Below are 21,627 nucleotides of genomic sequence, written 5' to 3' on the forward strand. Positions count from 1 at the left end.
ATCATAGGGGCGCCTGGGTGGCTCAGTTGGGTTAGGCAACTGACTTCGGCTCAGGTCCGCAGTTTTGAGCTCGAGCCCCGCATCAGGCTCTGTGCTGACAGCTCAGAGCCTGGAGCCTACTTCAGTTTCTGTTCACCCCTTCTCTCTCCCCCTCCCCTGCTCACACTCTGTGTCTCTATGTCTCTCAATAATAATAAATAAAAGTTAAAAAAAAATTAAAACAGATTATAAAGCACAATCCCATTTTATAAAGAAAGGATTGTGTAAATCTGCATCAGTACTTAGAAAAATCAACTGTCTGAATTTCAAAAAATAACAATGGTTATTTATGGGTGATATGATTATAAGAAACATGTCTTTATTTAGATAACTCTATCCTCTAAATTTGCTATAATCAACATGATTTTTTTCTAATCATAGGTAGATGGATAGACCTTTTTTTTTTAAAGAATGGACATATTACTAAATACAAGCGCACACACACAAGTGTATTTCACCAACTTCACCATTTCTTATAAACATTTAATGATAAATGGTATCAACCAACTCATAGACCTGAAATTCTTAGAGCTGAACATGGGGAATGCAGTTCTTTATTATCAATTGTTCTACTAATTTTCTTCACTTATAATCAAAGTCAGTCCAACCCAGACCAGGAAAATTTGGGTCACAAAAATAAAGCATTATTTCCACTGAAACTACCTGATTTGAGTAGCAAGCATTAGTATTATAAGCAAAGCAGTTTTTCCCAACATTTAAATACCAGTATTAGTGATGCTGGTAAGGTTTAAATGTTCTAAGCAACAAGATACTTAATTCTTGACATGTACTTAAATTTTCTATTTTATTCATTTTTGTATAATTTTTTTAAAAATCCCACGTGAATCATACAACTTACTCCCTTGGCTTTGTGCTCACAAGAACTCTTAGTGGCTTTTTGCTGTTTAAGCATGATTTCAGGAAGCAGTCCACTTCATTGAAAGGTCTCATAAAAACTAGGTCACCATTAATAGCAAAAATCTTTTTCCCAACTTCCATGCCAGCCATCTAAGAGAGAAATAGCAAAAAAAAAAATTATATTTTAATAAGGAATCTATTTTTTTCACAGAATTAGAAACTGAAAAGACCCAGAACATACAGATTTTTGACATTTTAACACACCTGCAATGTTTTTATACAACTTCACACAACAGAACTGTGGGGGAGATAACACACTTATCATTCTCTTTGACATAGTTTTAAAGTTGATCACCCATTTGTACTGAAACCCACCCCCTTTCTTCTACGTTTTAACTTTGTACTCCTCCTGTGACCCTCTTTCTATTGTATCTTATAGTTCTTTTTCTTATTTCATCCTTTAAACTACAATCAAACACTAGGTTAATTTTTTTTTACTGGGTTTTCTTTTTATATCCAATTAACTCAGAGAGGTTCAACCTCTATGTGGCCGTCAATGACAACCAAATATGCATCACCAGCATGATATAGCATAAGTATCTTCAGGGCAGGAGAGGAATGGCCTGGAACTCAACAAAAAGAGCTCCAAAAAGCCCAGATTGCCCGAGGCTGAAAAGATGACAAGGAAGACATTATCTCTCCAACCAGGCCACCATTCTTAACCAGTTCTACTGCTTATAAACTACATGCTGCTTTGATTATCAGCTAAATGATGAAAACCTGGCAGAGGACATTTAATTAATGGCATAAACAGATGAAGCTGTGCCCTAAGAACACCCTCAGAAAATGTCTGGGAAAAACATTTCCTTCTCATAGAAAATTACTAAAAATAGTCATTTGTTGGCCAAGCCCACTAAGTATGAGTTGACCAGAGTTATTTTGTTTGAAATTAATGCGGTGTACATAAAACATTGTCTTGCATGAGTCTGTGTTTTGGTAAAAGACAGAAACCTTGGGCATTAGCAGATAGGAGGATGGATGGCAGTTTACTACCAACTTTAAATAGATTCAAAGTTTAAAGCCATGTTTCATTCATTCTCACAGGCTTTATTTAAGATTTATATATTTAGACATTTTCTTGAGGATTAAGGCATTGTACAAGCCAGGCAGCAAGGTGAGAATATTTTAAATCTGATATATTTAGGATATAACACTCTCAGTAGGTTCCATGAGGACAGGAAATTTTATCTTTTGTTCACTGCTGTATTCCCAGAGACTAGAACACTGCCTAGCATATAATAGGTACTAAATAAATCATTCTGAATGAATGAATAAATGATCAGGAGATTCCTCTGTTTGAAAGGCTGGTGAGGTGAGAGAACATCAATCAGCATTAACCTAATGAGAAAAGAAGTCGAAGCATGTGCTCTACTGATGAAAGTCATATTTATGAGTCAAAAGTGACAGGTAAAGAAAAGACCTAGCCCTTGATCTAGTGGAAGAGTTATCTGACATACATAATACAGCCCCACTGGATGCAGTCTCCACAGCATTCCAAGCTAGAAAGATGCACAGGGAAGTCCCAGGGTCATGGAATGAGCCCAGCGGCCTTCTAGGATGTCATGAAGTTCATAGCTATAGATCCTTACAAAATCTCCATCCAGCTTTCTTTGAGTGCATGGACTCTGTCACAAATCCCAAGAGCATCTCGTAGAACTTCAGAATAAGATCATTCAGTAACACTATTTTCAACAAAGATACTTAAAAGCTGATTTCAACTTGTTTGGAACTTCTATATTTTTTAAATAAAAATGCTAATTTACATTACCTCAGCATTAGACCCCTTTTCTACCAACTTTATTATTGGAACTTTATTTTTGTCTTCTAACCCAAAACCATAGCTGCCTTCGTTGGATTTAATCTGAAATGCAAAATATTAACATTATTCATAAAGCAACTACAAAAACAAGTACAAATTAAACAGAATAAAAGAAGAAAACTTATATAGCATGTTAACTTACCAATAATGATTTGGCTATAACATTTTCCACTACTTTTAAATCATGTTTCATAAGTCGGTGCTTCATATTTGATCCTTCCATTTCCTCATCCGCAAAAAAACGAAAAAGTAGGGGTTCATCTTTGAATTCACTTTTCTCAAGGACTACAAAAAACAGATTCAAATTGTTCCAATTAATCCAAAAACCAAAATTATTTTCCACACTCATAGACATTCAGTGAACAAGTTACATTCACAGAGATCCCTGCGATACTGTTCTATTTCTACACCTTCAAGCTGATGTTTCCTTTAAGTTACTATTAGCTAAGGATTTTGAATTTTTGAGTATTTTTTTCAATGTTGAATTTTTTGTACTTACCTGTCTGTCACTTTCCAGATTAAAATCCAAATTTAAATAAAAGATTATATTGAATCAAAATATGTATGCAATCCAAAACATAGAAATCTACAGTGTTTTGAATTTGTAGTGAACATTTGGAATATGTTTTTAATATCCTGAACAATTATGGGAAAATTCAAATGGGTAAATGTTACTCTTATGTGTGTGAGCAATTCCCACTGTGGTCACTTTTGTTCCAACACTTCAAACCAGAACTGTATCTTCTGGGTGAAATGTGATTTTAGTTTCCACTAATTCTTAGTTCCTTTCTGTTTAAAAACATTTTTCTCAAATATTCTTATTTCAATAAAGGTCAGTTTTTTCCCTTTTATCTGAATGTTCATATTTCCACCCAAAGTCCCTAAGATTCCTGGCGTGCCCTGAGGATATAGGGTTTATGTTTTGTTGACCTTTTTAAAAATAAGGCTAGGGGCACCTAGCTCTGTGGGTTGGGCATCCCACTTTGGCTCAAGTCATGATCTCTTGGCTCTGGAGTTTGAGCCCCATGTCGGCCTCTGTGCTGGCAGCTCTCAGCCTAGAGCCTGCTTCGGATTCTGTCTTCCTCCCTCTCTCTCTGCCCTTACCCCAACTCGTGCTCTGTCTCTGTCTCTGTCTCTGTCTCTCTCTCTCAAAAATAAATAAACATTAAAAAAAATTTTTAAAAAGGCTAAATATTGATAGAATTTATATTCAGTGAGATCCTGACAGCTGGCAAAATGTTTTCAAAGAGGAATCTTCTCTATTTCTATTTATCTATCCTTAGTACTTTGAAGCGCACTTGTTGGAACAGCGGGATTCATTGAACCGGGAAGCTAAAGAGAAGATAATGGTCCCATGGCACTGTAGAAAGTTTGTCTTTATGATGAAACAGACCTCCAGGTCTGGGATTGATTCTGGGTGTAACATTGGGAGAATTGCTTCCACTCTTTGTTTTTTTAAATGTTTATTTTGAGAGACAGTGTAGGGGAGAGGCAAAGAGAGAAAGAGAGACAATTCCAAACAGGCTCCATGCTGTCAGTACAGAGCCCGATGCAAGGCTCGATCTCACAAACTGTGAGAGCATAACCTGAGTCGAAATCAAGAGTTGCTGCTGAACTTACTGAGCCCCCCAGGAGCCCCTGAGAAGTTACTTAAACTTTTGAACCATAGTTTCCTCATCAGTAAAATGGGGGCAATAAAACCTTCTTCATAATGTACAGAACTAAAATGAAGTAATAAGTGTGATTACATTGCCATATAGAAAGCAATACAAAATGACTGCTATTTCGGGGCACCTGGGTGGTTCAGTTCCTGTCTCCTCCTCTTTCTCTGCCCCTCCCCTGTTCTCTCTGTCTCAAACTAAATATACATTTTAAAAAATGATAGCTATTTTATTTCATTATTTTTACAGAGTTCCACATAATAACTGTTGACTGGATGATGTATGTATTGATCTTTGAATGGAAGATTGGCTGGCAAATGAAGCTATCAACCGCAAATTAAAAAGTGACACAAGTCACAGTTGACAATACAAATGAGAATACACTTGAGATCAAGTTAAGTCTTGACTATGTGATCTAAGCACTTTCCCAAAATGTACATGGTATTTTGCTCCTGCTGTTTTCCTCCATCAAACAGTCTGTCTAACAGGAGTGAGAAAGACACCAGCAAGGCCAGGCAGCAGTCAAATTGGTTGTGCTTTACCAACATTGACTTTTGTAGAGAAAACTTTTGTTTTTAACTCAGTATTTTTTAAATTCAATACTTTAAAATATGTAGATAAAATTACTGCTCCTCGACGCTTTAAAGAGAAAAACAATTAGAATATTTGAAGGTTTTCAGCTTGACACTATAGTTTTAAGTCCTTATAATAATGTCATTTTCCTCATTCAATAGTTTGTTCTTCATGGACTGGTATTTCTCTTTCACAACTCATACAGTGTTCTAGAGATAGTGGGATATAATGCAATTCCCAAATGCATATATGCTAACCAAAGATGCTCTCAACATCACTGAAACTTTTGCTATCCTTCCTTCTTCGTAAAAAAGGTGATAACCTTCTGAAAGTAACTGACAAACAGGCAGAAGTGTTATCCAGTACCTGTTTATAAACATATAAAAGCAGTGAAAAAGATTGTTTGGGTTTGTGGAATCTGTAAGACGGTATGAACAGAGAGGGAAAACTAAGTCTCATTATTTTTATAAATTTAGGGGGAATGAAGTCATCAAACAAGAAAGAAAATCTTTAATTACTAGACAAAATGAAACAGATTTTTCCTAGAGATTTAGAATTTTATCCTCTGAGATAATTTTAAAAGCATTTTTTCGGGGTGCCTGGGTGGCTCAGCTGTTTAAGTGTCCAACTCTTGATTTCAGCTCAGGTCATGACCTCATAGTTGGTGGGGTCAAGCCCCACGTCGGGCTGTGCACTGACAGTGAGGAGCCTGCTTGGGTTTCTCTCTCTCCTCTCGCCTCTCCCCACTCACACACTTGTTCTCTCTCTCTCAAATAAATAAACATTTAAAACAAATAAATAAAAGATTTTTTTCTAAAAAGAACAATAATTACCCACCATATAGGTTCTCATTTAATCATTAAAAATTTTTTTTAGGAGGCGCCTGGGTGGCTCAGTCAGTTAAGCATCCGACTTCGGCTCAGGTCATGATCTCGCGGTTCGTGAGTTCAAGCCCCGCGTTGGGCTCTGTGCCATCAGCTCAGAGCTTGGAGCCTGTTTCAGATTCTGTGCCTCCGTCTCTCTCTCTGACCCTCCCCCGTTCATGCTCTGTCTCTCTCTGTCTCAAAAATAAATATACGTTAAAAAAAATTTTTTTAATGTTTATTTTGGGGAGAGAGAGACAGAGAGACAGAGACACAGTGTGAGCTGGGGAGAGGCAGAGAGGGAGACACAGAATCCGAAGCAGGCTCCAGGCTTTGAGCTGTCAGCACAGAGCCTGACACAGGGCTGGAACTCACAAACTGTGAGATCATGACCTGAGTCAAAGCCTGATGCTTAACCAACTGAGCCACCCAGGTGTCCCTTATTTAATTATTTAAAAATATACCGGCATTCAAAAGAACTACAAGTCTGATCTAAAATTATTTCATTTTTTAAAAAAAGCTATTTTTTAAAAAAAACAAAACTTCTAGTTGAAACTTTTGCTTTTCTGGAATCAGTCTAGAAAAACAGAAGGGAAGTCATGGCAACTGGTAGATAATAGTAACTAGATGTAACAATGGCACCAGTGGTGAAATTGAATGCAGATGTGGTGATCCAGCATGGACAAGTGGCAAGACTCACACAGTTTTGCTGGTTCATCTTGAAATGCCTTAATACTGAGATACTCCCAGGGTCCTAACAAAAACAAAACAGTGAAATACATCTGTAAGCTCCTAGGATAAAAATCCCTTACCATGGTGCATAAATCCATTGTCACAGAGTCCGACGCCAAATATCATTGCCTCTTCTCTGGTACGGCAATCCCCCTGTTAACCACATAAAAATATACCACAACTTAATAGGCAACTAAAGGCTTTGTTCTGTCTTTAACTCATTTGACATTCCCAGCATGACATTGACAAAGCCATTCATTTATTACACCATACATTACTTCTGTAGGCCCAGAATGTACCTAATTGCTATAGATCTATATAGATTTATAGATAGATATATTTATCCACTTGATTATGAAAATACCTTTTTTTGACATTAAGTGAAAAGCAAAGATTTAATATTTCCTGAGAAAAACCACAGTGTTTAAATATGAAAATATATAAGTTAACTTAAATTTATTGCTACTACAAATGATCCCTTTCTCTTATTTTTTCAATCTTGTACACCAACTGTGCAGCCAGAAAATTACCAAATACTGAAAACACACTAAATAAAATTAATGAAAAATCATTGTGCATGATCTGTGCTATCACTTTCCTGGCCTTGTTCTTTAAGGACACCTAAAGAAATCAACTACTGTCAGATGACTTGTAAGACACTGAAAGTAGGGTGTCTGGCTGAGCCTATACGTGCAAGCTTCTCTGTCACTATCCTGCAGAGAAAATAATCAGATCATACAACTGAAGCAATTAAGAAAGCCCAATACAACCTTCTCATATGTTTTTATCTAGAAAACTTCTGGTTTATTCATATTAAGTATGTAATTCATATTAAGAATATATTCATATATACGAATACGTGTGTGTGTGTGTGTGTGTGTGTGTGTGTATGTATAAACCTTACAGTTGTAAGTTTTGTGGTTATAAAGTGCTGTCTCATCTTATTTCTTCCTAGTCAGGTTGGCCCCTTACTGTTGCCTGAACTCTGTGCTTATTTTCATCCTTGCTTTCACGCTTCTAATCATTCACCTACAATGCATGTTTTGTATGTTTTGTCCACTCATTTGTTTTAAAGTATCTGTTGTCGGTCCTAACAAGTTATTCTAATATCCCTGTGCCTGTTTCTCTGTTAGATAATAATTCCAGTAAGTAGTAATAAACACTTGTGAAAATAAAATCCGGAGAGTTTAAGTGACCTGTCCAACTTTGCAAAACTATGTATCAGCAGAACCATCATCAGATGCTAGGTTACCGAAGTCCCAGTCCGTTGTCCCAATTTCTACTGCATATAATTTCTAAAGACATTATTGTAACAGACCCTTAGGAAAATCTGAAGAAAAAAAATAATTGCAACCTGGGCCAGCTTTTGAGCAGCTTATTCTATTCTTCTAATGCTCACACTTGAAAAGTAAAAAAAAAAAGAAAAAAAAGCCAAAAAGAGAAATAGTTTGCTCATTGATTTCCATGGAGTCAGAATTTTATTTATTAAGCACCAAATTTTGCTTCAAAACAAAACAACTTTCTTCAGTTTTCTCACAGAGTCAACATATGGTACAAGTTCATGGGAATTCTATGAGATTATAATTTCTATGTGAAACCCTAATTCTGATACCAAGTACAGAACCAATTCCAATGACATGTATTGACCACAATGTTATAAAAGGCTCTGACTCTAGTAAGCCCACTGGATATGTGAATTAGTTTTTATCTAAAGGTAATTGTTTGGTTTAATCTAAAATCTTAACTTCAAAATAGAATACGCACTTGCATGAAAGTTCAGTGTATGTGAATAGGTACACTTCAGTGATACTCAAATTACATTTAGTTTTCTTGATGGATCTCAGTTGATATTTTAAAAATAGGAACATCTTCCTCTTGAGAAACCATATAACATAAAAATCAAGTTTGAAGACTCTGAAGTCAGATTAACTAGATTCAACTCCTAACTCTGCTTCATATTAGCTGTATACACTTGGCCAATGTATCTCACTGCGTCCTATCTGGGATTAAAAAAAAGTTCCTAAACCATCTCAAAGTTTAAAGCAGCAGTGAAAGTAACTCAGCAACTTCTATTTATCTATTTACCTGTGCAATTAACCAGTCTATCAGTTTGTTGGCCATGACTACAGATTTGTAGGTTCTTAAATGGTAGTCTTTATCTCTACAAAGGAAACAGAAGCCAAAACCATTAAGCAAGAGGACAAGTAAGCGCAGGAAAACATTTCATTTAATATCAGTGTGCAACAGAAGATTCAATACAATCTGAATCTATTGTCCAAATTATGTGCAAATAAAAGAGGTTTACAAGGTATATATAACACTTGAAAACTCCTCCATTAGCTCATATCAGAAGAGACCCACAATGATATCAAAGCAGGACATTTCTTCTTTGACATTTTCTTATATACCAAATAGATTATTATTGTTTTATTATCTGATAATAACATAGCTAGAAATATAATATCTCATTAATAAAAGAATAACAAAATAGAACTTCTTCCCTTAAAACAAGATATACTCTACACACACACACACACACACACACACGCACACACACACAAGTCCTCAAAATGAAGAGAATAAAGCAATCCTTTTATTCCTGAATTTTCCAGGAAGGCTGGATTTGCACCAGAAGATTATTCGTTTGGCTCAGCTGCAGTGGCAGATAGCAAGGCTGTCCTGAGGTAAACATGCTGAGAACCCTGTCATTCATTTTGTCTGATCAGAGCACGGACAAGTGACACCACATCCCCAGGGAACCAAGGGAACCAGCCGACTGTACATCAGCCTATCCTTTCAGTAGACTTCTCAGATCTGAGAAATCACTCAAAGTTAAGTTAGATACCAACAAAGTGCTCCTGATCAGAATGGGGCCCCAAGGGCAGAAATCTATAATTCATTCATTTTGCAGGGCTGGATCAAAGGGAAAATGACAGTCTTTTCAAAATGTCAAAAGATCCGAACCTCAAACAACTTGAAGTGATAAATAATTACTAGCTCTGTTCACAGTTCTTCAGCCCCTGTCAGCAATTTACAATTAATACTTACCTCATTTTATCCACTTTCATAAAAAAAAAAAAAAAGTCCCTGAAATATGGTTGAAATTTCTGAGATTTTAGTAATAAAAACACTAGGTTAGCCAGTAATCACAGCAGATTCTTTTTTTAAAAAATCCTTTTAGGGGCGCTTGGGTGGCTCAGTCGATTAAGCATGGACCTTCATTCAGGTCACGATCTCGCGGTTTGTGACTTCCAGCCCCACATCAGATCCTCTGCCTCCCCTCGCTCTCTGCCCCTCCCCACACATAAGCCCACACGCTGTCTCAAAAATAAACATTAAAAAACTCTTTTAAAATCTATCTCCATGTTTCTGATACCTCAGTACCCATTTCATTTTGGTTTCCATAAGCATCAATAAGAAGGAAAAGGGTACTCAGTCTATTACAAACCACATGTGGACCTGCACAATTCACTGAAGCAATTTTTCTTTTTGTAAGTGGAGTTCACACATATTAAAAGCATGACTATCATACATTCCATCCGTTTTATGGCTTTTTTTTCCTTTAAATTCTCCCTTGACAACTCATAAACAATTGTCATTTCTAGCCAGAGAACAATTCCTTCATATCAGCTCGTACGGAAGGTAACCTTCTTGATAAGAAGTCCCCTACGGCTAAGAGATATTTTCAGAGTACATTTTCTCACATACAAAATGTACCTAGGTACACAGGTGACATGAAAAATGTAACCACTATTGCTTTTTATTAGTTTAGCAGGAAAACAAATTTAAGTAGCCAATTAGTACTGAGTGAAGTAACCATCTTTTAGTACTAAGTTATCCAAAATAATTGCAGGGTGTCTGCTAGAAACCTAGCAGAGAATCCATAAATATGGGTTCGTTTTCACTTCTTTTCACTTCACAAAACTTGTTTGTGAACATGAACAGGGCACTTTCAGAAGTGATGGGCAAGATTCCGTTTCTTCCTCCAGGATCTGCACCATGTTCTCTATAAAACATTAGTGGGCATTCCATGACACATAAACAGCAACTTCTGAATTGTATTGTTTGTTTGTTCTTTAAGCTCTGAGTTTCTTTGGAATTGGAAACCAGAATGAAAAATAGAAACATGGCACATCAAACATTTGGATTCCATAGCCACGAACTGAAAAGCCTCTTCATTCATTGTGGAAATAATACATCCATTTTTTTTTTCTATGTGAATATTAAGTTTCAGTTAATAAACTCTGAATGATATCTGCCCATCGGAAATTAGTGTAACATTACACTACATTCTTTAAGTGTATATGTTACAAAAATACAATAATACTCCTGAACATTTTTATTAGTAACAATAAAAAACTCAGTTTTCTGCTGTCTTTTTAAAGACATAAACTGAAAATTAATTATGATTCCACTACAAAAAGACAGGCATATCTCTTCAGAAGGAAAATCATGGTTGAGAACAAAATTATAAAATTTTACTTATTAACTCCAAAATAATTTTTAATTTTCAAGTACAAAATCTTTTCTTTGGATAAAAAAGTATTAGAAGGAAATATTATGAAAATACACATCCAAGTTTCGATTATACAATTTAATGAAAAAAAAACAATATACAGTAATCATAGTATTTCCAAATCCTCTCCCAGTCAACTATTACTTACTAAATATTAACTCTGGATTATTTCATTATCAAACCTGTAGTTTAGTATGAATTAATGGCAAATAATTTTAGAAATCAGAATAAAAAGAATGGAAGAAACTGCATAAATAGAGCTTCAGAAAATTTAGGAATATTTTAAGATAAGTTATTACTTAAAATAATCTTTAAAAGTAAACTTTTCACTTATGGAAGAAAAACAAAATAAGCCAAGAGGTTCCAACTGAAGGATATTTACCTAATATGTAACATAAATATTTCCCTGTAAGTTGTCCAAAAGTTAGACTCACCTTATCACTGGAGTAAACAGACTATGGAGACGGCAATATAATCTCACTCCCTATTATAAAATAAAGATATGTCAAAAACAAGGAAGATCACTCAAAGACAGACCAATGAAATTGTAAGACAAATAAATTCACCGTAAACATTCTGGAATCACTATATAATCTCTACCAATTTGAAAGTTATTCAACTATTATACTACATCAGAAAAATAATATAACTGAAACAATAAAAAGGGTTTTTAAAACTATTTTTCTTAAAATGTAAAATTTACAGACATAAGTAGAAAATAAATCTATGTAGCAATACCTCATACTACACATTCATTACATGTCAATATAAATTTTGTCAAGTGTGCAAACAAAACTGTCACATAAATTTTATATATGTACATTATTTTTTAACTTATTCAAGTATAATGGCCACTTGTTACTACATGTGACATTGTTTTCAATGTATACGATCTTCTGAGTAATGCAATTTCATTACTTCCATTTAGAACTACAGAAGAGAACAAAAAAAAGTGATTGAACCCTAAAACTCTTTAAACAGCAAGAAGAATTGAGAGGCTTGCTTACCTATGCCATTTTCTATGGCATAAGAATTCTTTTAAGTCTCTCAAAAGCATTTCATCCTGGTAAAGTATGACATGAATTCTGCTATTGATAAAAGGTTCTGGGAGAGGATGTTACCTTTGAAATCACATCCTGCATCTCATTTCTTGGATAAAATGTTCCATCATCATAGCGAAATCTATATAACATCTGTTCTGGCTTGAATTGATGCTTATCAGTAACTAAGAACATAGAAACAATATATTAAAATACTGACAATATAAAAAGTGGCAAATACAAACAAATTTATAAAATACAAATTCCCAAACATTGAAACTTGGGAGTTTTACCAAAAACTTTTGTTTTCCTAACACAGTAATACTATTTCAGTAAGATTCATGATAAGATTTTGTTATATGATACATTTATAGTTTCCATATAATGATTTAGGAAATAGAGTTTAGCAACATTCAACTAGCATAGTATGCTGCACGTGTATAGTGTATTACTTTATTTATATAAATATACAAAGTTGTATTTTCTATTTCTCCACAATGCCACAAAGTCAAGCAAAAAGGGCCCTTTAAAGAGCGGATAATCTAATTTGTGGGTTATAATTCAATTCTGAGTCCTAGAAGTGAATTTTAGTATTTATCTCTTTTACCCCACAGCAAACAGGCCAAGACCACACATACACCAATCTTGACCATTTATCCTGTGTTTGGAACTCTGGAGTAGATTATATAATTTCAATATGTACCTTATCCCAAAATTTCAACAGTTTTCTTAAGCTGAGAAATGCTATTCTTACATGTCATTTATTTTTTTTTTTCTCAGCAGAAATGAGAACGGTCATCCTTCACTTTCATCCTTGAGATAAGACTTTCATATTCCTAAAGACTCCTATTTAACTTCCTTTCAAGTTTTCTTCTTTTTAGGAGAAATTATTTTACACACAGTCTGACTTTCTTTGGGAAAGAAAAAACCTCAAATTAAACCTCAAAGAGTTTATATTTAAATGTTTTATTTACAGGGAATGCAACATTTGCAGAAGAGATAATTTGCTGCAACAAGCTCTATTTTCACGATTAGATGGAAGACTTTGACCTTTATTTTTGTTAAAAATGTTGAAGGGGGAGAAAAAGTTGTCAGAATTAATTTCCATGAACTACATTTGGTGAATCCAGAAGAAAGCCGAACGACTTATCTCACACACACACACACACACATACACACATGAAGTTTCAGCTATTTTACCCCAACCTATCCAAACTATGTGCATGGCTTGCAGCCATCAGATCGACACAGGACTGCTGCCAAAGAAAGAAAGACAACACAGCCTTTTGGCATCTTTTTTTCCAGATCAAGCCAAAAAGAAAAAAGCATGTGTGAAAGAAAAATAATATTGAGAGACATATTTTGAAATCTTATGGCATGTTTCAGGACCAGTTATTTATTTCTTCTCAGCAATCTACCTCTTCTCATTTTTATCTCCTAAGATTCATTGAAATAAATGATTGTCTTGATATTTCAAAATTCAAGGAAACATTGGGCCCAAATGTCTCCTGCCACAATAAAAGAAGTGGTGGTTTAAAATTTCTATTCAAAATGGAGTGCTTTGTTGTATGGCAAACTCTTGTGACCTTGACAACTCATCTTGGGTTAATTTGCAACTCTTAGCTGTTGCCTTAAAAAAACAGCGAATAGTTTTGCACTCACCTGCACTCCCCCAACTTCTTGAACATGGAAAATGGGTTTATGAGTTGTTGAGAGTTCAAGTTATCTTATGGGGAAGGTTGCTTAATGCCATCTTTTAAACAACTATGCGATACAGTGGTATTACTAGGGATACCCTGGTAAATGTTTAACACCTGGCTTTCTTGATGGTGGGAGAGAAGAAATGCTGATTTGTAGTATTCACTAATTTCTGTGGTATTAAATAATCCCACACTGGTCAATTTCAAACTACCATAATAAAGTCACTGAACACAGAGTTAGACGAGCAGTGATACATTATTATTTACGATTTCCATCACACAGAAATAATAGATTTTAAATAACACCAACAATAACAGATAGGAGAAAAATAACACCAAGAACATAGAAAACGTAGTACAACAATTAAGAAGTGATGAGTTTTAATAATATATGAACTTCAGGGTGCCTGGGTGGCTCACTCGGTTGAACATCCAACTTCGGCTCAGGTCACGATCTTGGAGTCCGTGGGTTTAAGCCCCACATCAGGCTCTGTGCTGACAGTTCATAGCCTGGAACCTGCTTCGGATTCTGTGTCTTCCTCTCTCTCTGCCCCTCCCCTGTTTGTGCTCTGCCCGCCCCCCCTCAAAAATAAACACTAAAAGATTTTTAAAATAATTTATGAACTTCGTTTCTAATACAATTTATGTACTATTTATTTAATTTTTAATAATAGCTGTGCCTCACAACAAGCTTGCAAATTTTTAAGAAATTTAATTACCAACTCTCTTAAGTTTGTACAAGCCAACTTCACACACCACCGGATATAATGAATGAGGTCTCTGAATTCTTGCTTAAGCATTTATAATGTAAATAGTAGACTCAGACAAGAAAGTATTATCAGCATATCATACAGAAAGCATATGCTGCCTCAACCCAATAATTCCTGGTATAGCCGGGCTTTGCTTTTATGAAGTTCTCAACAATATAAGCAATGTGAATGATGGCAATAACAGTCAACTCTTTTTGCATGCTCTCTTTAAAACAGATGGTCCATTCAACTTTATTTTAGGAACTCTATTTCCACTAGAATGCAGCTGGAACCACATACCAATAAAACTAGCACGTATGGCTCATATTTCTCCATTCTAATAAAATTACTAATGTGAAATCGCATAATATGTTCTCTTACCCCTAGTTGTGGGGGGTACTGTACAGGTTAATTTTGGACACTTAAAAAGGGTGATTACTTTTAGCAACAAAAATTCTGTATGCCAAATCTAACATCACCACTGACCAAATCCTGATAACAATAGTACAGGCCACTAAAATCAAACTGCGGCAAACAATTGTTATAATTTCAAACTTTGCATTTGAAATTTCAAAATAAATTTTAATCCAGAATTTATCTCCTTCTTCCTTTTCAAAATGGTATTGGAGAAAAGTGGTGTCTGAGTTGGGGGATAAGTTGATTAGGACTGAAATTCTCTCATTCTGATATCCCTTATAAAAAAATCTTATGTTCTTGATGTTTTTTCTCATTAGAGGGAAGCAATTAAAAATATTGTGAGAGGGGCTCTTGGGTGGCTCAGTCGGTTAAGCCTCCAACTCTCGATTTCAGCTCAGGTAACAAACTCATGGATTGTTGAGTTTCAGCCCGCATCGGGCTCCATGTTGACAGTGTGGGGCCTGCTTGGGATTCTCTCTCTCACCTACTTTCTCTGCCCCAACCTTGATTGCTCTCTCTCTCTCTCTTTCTCCCTTTCTCAAAATAAAAAAACTTAAAAAAATATTGTGAGAAGCATTTTAACAGAATAAATACGGGTGGTTCCCTCTCTGTGGAACTCTGTAATTCCTTCAAGAGCTTCCAGCAGTTTTGAACTGAAGAACAGATAAGACACAAAAAGACTGTTCATAAAGATATTTAATAAATATTATTTCAACTCTACTTTGTACTAACTTACAACTAACATGAACACGTTTGAGTAGTTGTTCATGACTTCAGGCAAAGTAATAACAGCTTTGTCATTGTAAAGTCAGTAAAATTCTACCCATAAGAGTTCAATTTCCAGAACCCAATGAACTATGCAAATAAGTAACTAATTATCATACAATTCCTAGATCACCTTTGATGAAAGATGAAAGCAAGAGTGGAAGGATGGCTTGAAAATAACCTAATAGCTCCTTTCAAAGGACATCCTCTCCGCACACCTTAACTCCTTCCGGCTTTGCAAATAAAATCTGTAACATACTTTAATCTATCATAAGATACCTCATAGTCAAAACAGGAAAACATGACAAAATTAGTGTGTAACTCTAAAATATAGTAATAATCTGGGGCACCTGGGTGGCTCAGTCAGTTAAGTTTCTGCCTCTTAATTTCACCTCAGGTCATTATTTCACAGTTGGGCTCTGTCCTGAGTGTGGAGCCTGTTTAAGATTTTCTCTCTCCCTCTGCTCCTCCCCTGCTCCAAATAAATAAATAAATAAATAAATAAATAAATAAATAGTAATAATCCCATAGAAGTAAAAAATGTTGCATTTTTTAAACAGTCTTTTAAACAAATTTAAATAGCAACATCAATTGTTGATAACTTTAAGATCTTTTTTTCTTTTGTTTCTAGTTCATAATGGTTTGAAGTCACTCAAATTAACAACTTAAATTAACAATCATGAAAACCTCCACTGAAATAGAAATTTTGAAAGTTATTTTTATGACTATTACATGCTGACATCATCATAAAACAATGACAAGTTTATATAATGATTACTCTGTCTTTAATGTAATTCCATAGATCTTATATTGATCTGGGAGCTATGCCTCAGCGGCAGAAATTGGATCACCGTTTAACAAATTGGTTTAGCTTTTGTCTTTCCTGAGCATGCAGCTACACTACATTTCTAAGTTTCTCTTGCAAGAAGTAAGGAGTGGCCACATAACTGAATTGCACCCAAGGACATGCACACAAAAGGCACAATGGAAAGTGTACAGGCCCATTTAAAACAAACAAAACAAAACTCCACCACTCCTTCAAGGCAACCTTTAAGAGCCTTGCACTGAAGATCAGTGAGCCTCTATCAAACACCAAAACCCTGTGTGGGGGAGAACACCCAACCTCATCTACCAAAGACTGGACTTTACCTGAGTGACAAAGTAGCTTCTAGAATGTAAGCCACTAGATTGAAACTTATTTGTTACAGCAGCTAGTGTTAACCAATACTTTTCCTTCTCAGTGCTCTCTGCAAAACAGAAAAAGTTAATTTTCCCATCCTATTAGATTTCTGCCTTTCTGAAAGGAAATAGGTCAATAGCTGGATTGCCTGGTGAAGAGGATAAAAGGATAGGCTTAAAAAAACTACTAGACCATAAGAAATAAAGGTCATTAGTTCATGTTTACATACCTTAGAGCACGTAGCAGAGTATCTTACATGCAGAATGAAGGAAAGAGTTGGTAAGGAAAAAAATAAACCAAGGTGATCATAAACAGATTTTCCCTTCTTTGTTCTATTGGTAATACATAGTCCCTGGAAGTACGCCGTCTAATGAGAAAGGAATCTCCTGATTTCTGAAGGTCAATGATTGTATGCAAAACCTCTCTACATTCCACCTACTTGAGCTTCAATGGACGACAGGACAAAACAAACACATTCCCTTCTTGACCCAAGTATACACTCGGACGTGGGCTCTGATGAAAGGAAAAAGCAGCAGCAGCAGAGAGGAAAGTCATGTAGCTCAACACTTTTTGATATTTACTTATAAGTTTTTGGATGATGCTTTTTAGCATACTAGATACTAAAGGGTGATTTCATAGTGTTAAAGAATCAAGTACAAAATCATATATAATTTATCGGTATTATCTGTTTACTCAAAATATAATTATTCATTGATTCATTTACTGAGCAAATATTTATTGAGCATCTGCATGTGATGGGCACTCCAGGTATTTACTATATATTAACTAACAAGACTCCTGTTCTTATGGTACTTATATTGTGATTGGTGGCTAGAGTAGGTATGGGAGACAAAGAGAGAAGTAATAAATAAATAAAATAACATGATAATTTTAGCGAGTGATAAGTTCATGAAGAAAATTTCAAAAATTAAAAACGCAGTTTATTGGAATAATGGGATGAGTCAGAATGTCATTGAAGACATGAGTCATGAATACTGAGACTTTTATCATTTCATTTTCTGCTCTATCTCTAGCACCTAGAAAGGTCCCTGGCATATATTAGGAACTAATAAATAATTGTTGAATGAGAATGGCAAGAACAAAGTTGCTAAATATACAGTCATCTTGGAGTGTTCAAGGGAGAGACAGAAAGCTGCAGTGGCCACAGTGTAATGAGTTAGGTATAATACCATGTGCTGACTCACAGAGGAAGTCAGGGGCCCTATCATGTGGGGCCTTATGGCCCATGGTAAGAGATCTAGACCACGGTAAGAGGTTCTAGACTTCTCTTTGAGTTTAACGGGACTCCAGTAGATGATTATAAGTAGGAGGATGCCTTGATCTTACATCTGTTTTAAAAGGTCTCTTCAGCTGTTATCTGAAGAGGAGGACAATAGGGATAGTGGCCGAAAGTGGAAGCCAGGAAAGAGAAGATGGTGCTTGGGAGGAAGGTGGGATTCTGGAAGGGAGAGAAGTGGTCTGGTTCGGGACCTATATTGGTGGTAGAGTTCACAGGGTTTGAGAGCATGAGGGATAAAAAGGAATTCCAGATGATTTCTATCTGGATAGATGGTGGCACATTACATCGGTGGCACCCAGTGCGGTGGGGAAAAACTGGGAGAATCTAGCTCATTTGCACCCCACTCTAATTAAAAACAAAAATGAACACTGAAATACCTTAGCTTAATAGCCGTATTTATTCACAATTACCTCTTTTTCTCTTCTCCCACATTTTGCATTAGAAATTCTTCAAGCTTGGGGTGCCTGGGTGGCTCAGTCAGTGAAGCGTCTGACTTTAGCTCAGGTCATGATCTCATAATTCGAGTTTGAGCCTCGCTTCGGGCTCTGTGCTGACAGCTCAGAGCCTGGAGCCTGCTTTGGATTCTGTTTCCCTCTCTCTCTGCCCCTCCCTTGCTCATACTTTGTCTTTCTCAAAAACAAATAAACATTAAAAAAAATTTTTTTTTAAGAAATTCTTCAGGCTTTACTTCTTACTCCCATGATCACTGCTTTCTTCTTTGTTATTGATGTTCTCAGCAATCTGGTGCTCTCTCAAAATGATCCCCAAATTTGTCTCTGGATCTCTCTCTACCCTGAGCTTTACACACACATTCCCAACCTCTTACTGAGCACTCCCCTGTGGATGTCTTATACCCAACCTGCTGCAAACCCTTTATCTCCTCCACACCCTCCTCCTCCTGAATAATCATCCCTGTCATCTAGATAGAAAGTTCAGAATAACCTCATCTTGCTCTTCATTCATCTCCCACATCCAACAGTTATCAGACATGCTATTTCAGCTTCACCAGAATCTCCCCAATGGACCACTCTCATCGTGCCCAAGAACACAGCCCTCAACCTCCCACTGCCGGGAAAGGCTGGGGTCTCCTGGTGGAAGGGGCTCTCCGCAGTGTCCCAAGTGTCTTCATTCCATGTTCCACGCTGCTGTATCTGAGGACTCTAAAGCCAAGTTCTGGCCACTCTTCTGCCTAAAAGTGTCCATCACCTTCTCACCTCTTTCAGAATATGCCCCCCATATTACAGCCAGAGAGTTAACATCTTCTGGGATCAGAGGTGCCTACCTTTCTCACCACATCCTCCCTCCATATATTCATCCATGAAGTATACTCTCTTGCCATGTGACATTCTGTGCTAGTTCCTGAAGAGGCCACCATGAACTTTTTCACTCCCATGCCTGAGCACCTATACCATTCCTCAGGGTGGGACATCCTTCTATCCTTCTGTCCCCGTGAGAGTTCTACTCTCTACATTGTGCAACCTTAATGCCCTTTCCCTCATGAAGCAGTCCCAAATACTCCAGTGAGAACCTGCTATTCCTTCCTCTACACTCCCGCACTTACCTGTATTTCTAATTCTTGCCTGTGTTGTAGTCGTTCGTGTTAAAGTTAGCAAATATATCACCATACCCCATACTCCCTGAAATGTAGTTCTGTATTTATTAGTCACTCAAATATGTTGTTAAAAACACATAAGCATCCTATAATGTGGTGATTTGCTCTACGTTAAATTGATTAATGAAATCATGCAATCTGTGGATAAACAGAATAATTTAGTTCTTAATATTTTATAATTAATAATTTCATAAAAGAATTACCATGGTGGATGATTCCATTTTCTAACAATGCTTGTCCTAAGTGAACCCCTTCCTCAGGCCTGTGAATCTCTCCAATTTCCAACAGCCATGACACAAATTCACTGCAATAGAAATCCAGTGAAAAAGTTAATTTTTTCCTCTGAAAGTCTATTTGTACCATGCTTTCATCAAGCAGCTATGGAAGGAGTCTCAAATATAAAAAAAATATTTGCAGTGCATTTCAGCATGCATTTTTTCACATATGCAAAGCCCAAAATTATTTAAATTTTACTCTATTCTAGGAAACAAATGTCCATAGCTTACCTAAACTATACTTAATAACTATTCAACTTACTGAGACCTCTAATAAACACAAATGGAAAATTTTAGAGTAGTTTTAACTATAAAGAGAATATAAGAGACCCTAAAGATATCCAACAGACAGAATAATAATGATTTAATATATAAGAAACAGACTGTCTGGAATGTGGCTTTTCAGGCACAGAGAACCAGTGTGTTTGAAACTCCAAGAAGGCAAACTAAAAATTAAAAACTAAAAAATAAAAATAAAAAAATCATATCCCATATGGTGGACAGAATTCTAAACATGTCCTTACCCACCACCCCCATCAAGAATCCCATTCCTTGGGGCGCCTGGGTGTCTCAGTTGGTTAAATGTATGACTTCGGCTCATGTCATGATCTCTTGGTTTGAGAGTTTGAGACCCACGTCCGGCTCTGTGCTGACAGCTAAAAGCATGGAGCCTGCTTAGGATTCTGTATCTCCTTCTCTCTCTGCCTCTCCCCTGCTCGCTCGCTCTCTCTTTCTCTCAAAAATAAATAAACATCAAAAAAAAAAAAAAAAAAAAAGAATCCCATCCCTTGGTTTTGTAATCAAATCCTAATCTAGGTAGTGCTGTGAATGGATTTTGTATATGAAATTTAAATCCCAAGTCAGCTGACTCTCTAACTGAGAGTGGTCCTGGCCAACAGTCAGCACAGAAATAGGATTTATACTTACAGCCACAGAGGACTGAATTCTGTGGACTGAAGTTGCCAGCAAATTCAATGTGCTTGGAAGTGAATTTGTTCTCAGAGCCTTAAGATAAGGGCCCAGCCTCAGCCCAACCCACAACCTTGATTTTGGCTTTGCGAGACCCTAAGCAGGCAACCCAGTATTGCTCACCTGGAATTCTTTCTGACCTAGAGAATTATGAGCTAATGAATGGCAGTTTTTTCAAGCCACTAGGTGTGTGGTAACTTATTTTGCAGCAATATAAAATTAATACACACCAAAAGCCATAGGAGAGTCTTACTATACTGTTTTCAAATGTTAAAATTATCTAGTAAATTCACTGTTGTATCTAAACTTTCATCCAAAAGGAATACTCCAGCACGAAACAATCCATCAGAACTGTCCACCGCATACATCTACTGTGGCTGTGAAGGACAGAGAGGATCACAGCTCACATCTGTCACCATTTTGGGGTGGGAAGAGGAGCCCCAGATATCACAGATAAGTAGGATGATGCTTTGCAATACAGGAGAGCACCAGCTGGGTC

The 21,627-nt window shown here is 36.2% G+C and overlaps 1 protein-coding gene across 3 annotated transcripts in view; it reads right to left on the bottom strand.

Moving 5' to 3' along the window:
• PREX2 (phosphatidylinositol-3,4,5-trisphosphate dependent Rac exchange factor 2) overlaps window positions 1–21,627 on the bottom strand; it is a 292,500-nt gene that overhangs the window by 147,776 nt on the left and 123,097 nt on the right. For all 3 annotated transcript variants that reach the window (XM_049633306.1, XM_049633307.1, XM_049633308.1), the window contains 8 exons: window positions 20,088–20,188; window positions 12,243–12,346; window positions 11,556–11,605; window positions 8,691–8,766; window positions 6,686–6,758; window positions 2,919–3,061; window positions 2,726–2,818; window positions 899–1,047 (listed from right to left, as the gene is read on the bottom strand). In XM_049633306.1, coding sequence (XP_049489263.1) covers window positions 899–1,047; window positions 2,726–2,818; window positions 2,919–3,061; window positions 6,686–6,758; window positions 8,691–8,766; window positions 11,556–11,605; window positions 12,243–12,346; window positions 20,088–20,188 — 789 coding nt within the window. The remainder of the gene's footprint in view (window positions 1–898; window positions 1,048–2,725; window positions 2,819–2,918; window positions 3,062–6,685; window positions 6,759–8,690; window positions 8,767–11,555; window positions 11,606–12,242; window positions 12,347–20,087; window positions 20,189–21,627) is intronic.

The sequence above is a fragment of the Panthera uncia genome, chromosome F2, assembly GCF_023721935.1.
Source record: "Panthera uncia isolate 11264 chromosome F2, Puncia_PCG_1.0, whole genome shotgun sequence".
Classification (NCBI taxonomy): domain Eukaryota; kingdom Metazoa; phylum Chordata; class Mammalia; order Carnivora; family Felidae; genus Panthera; species Panthera uncia.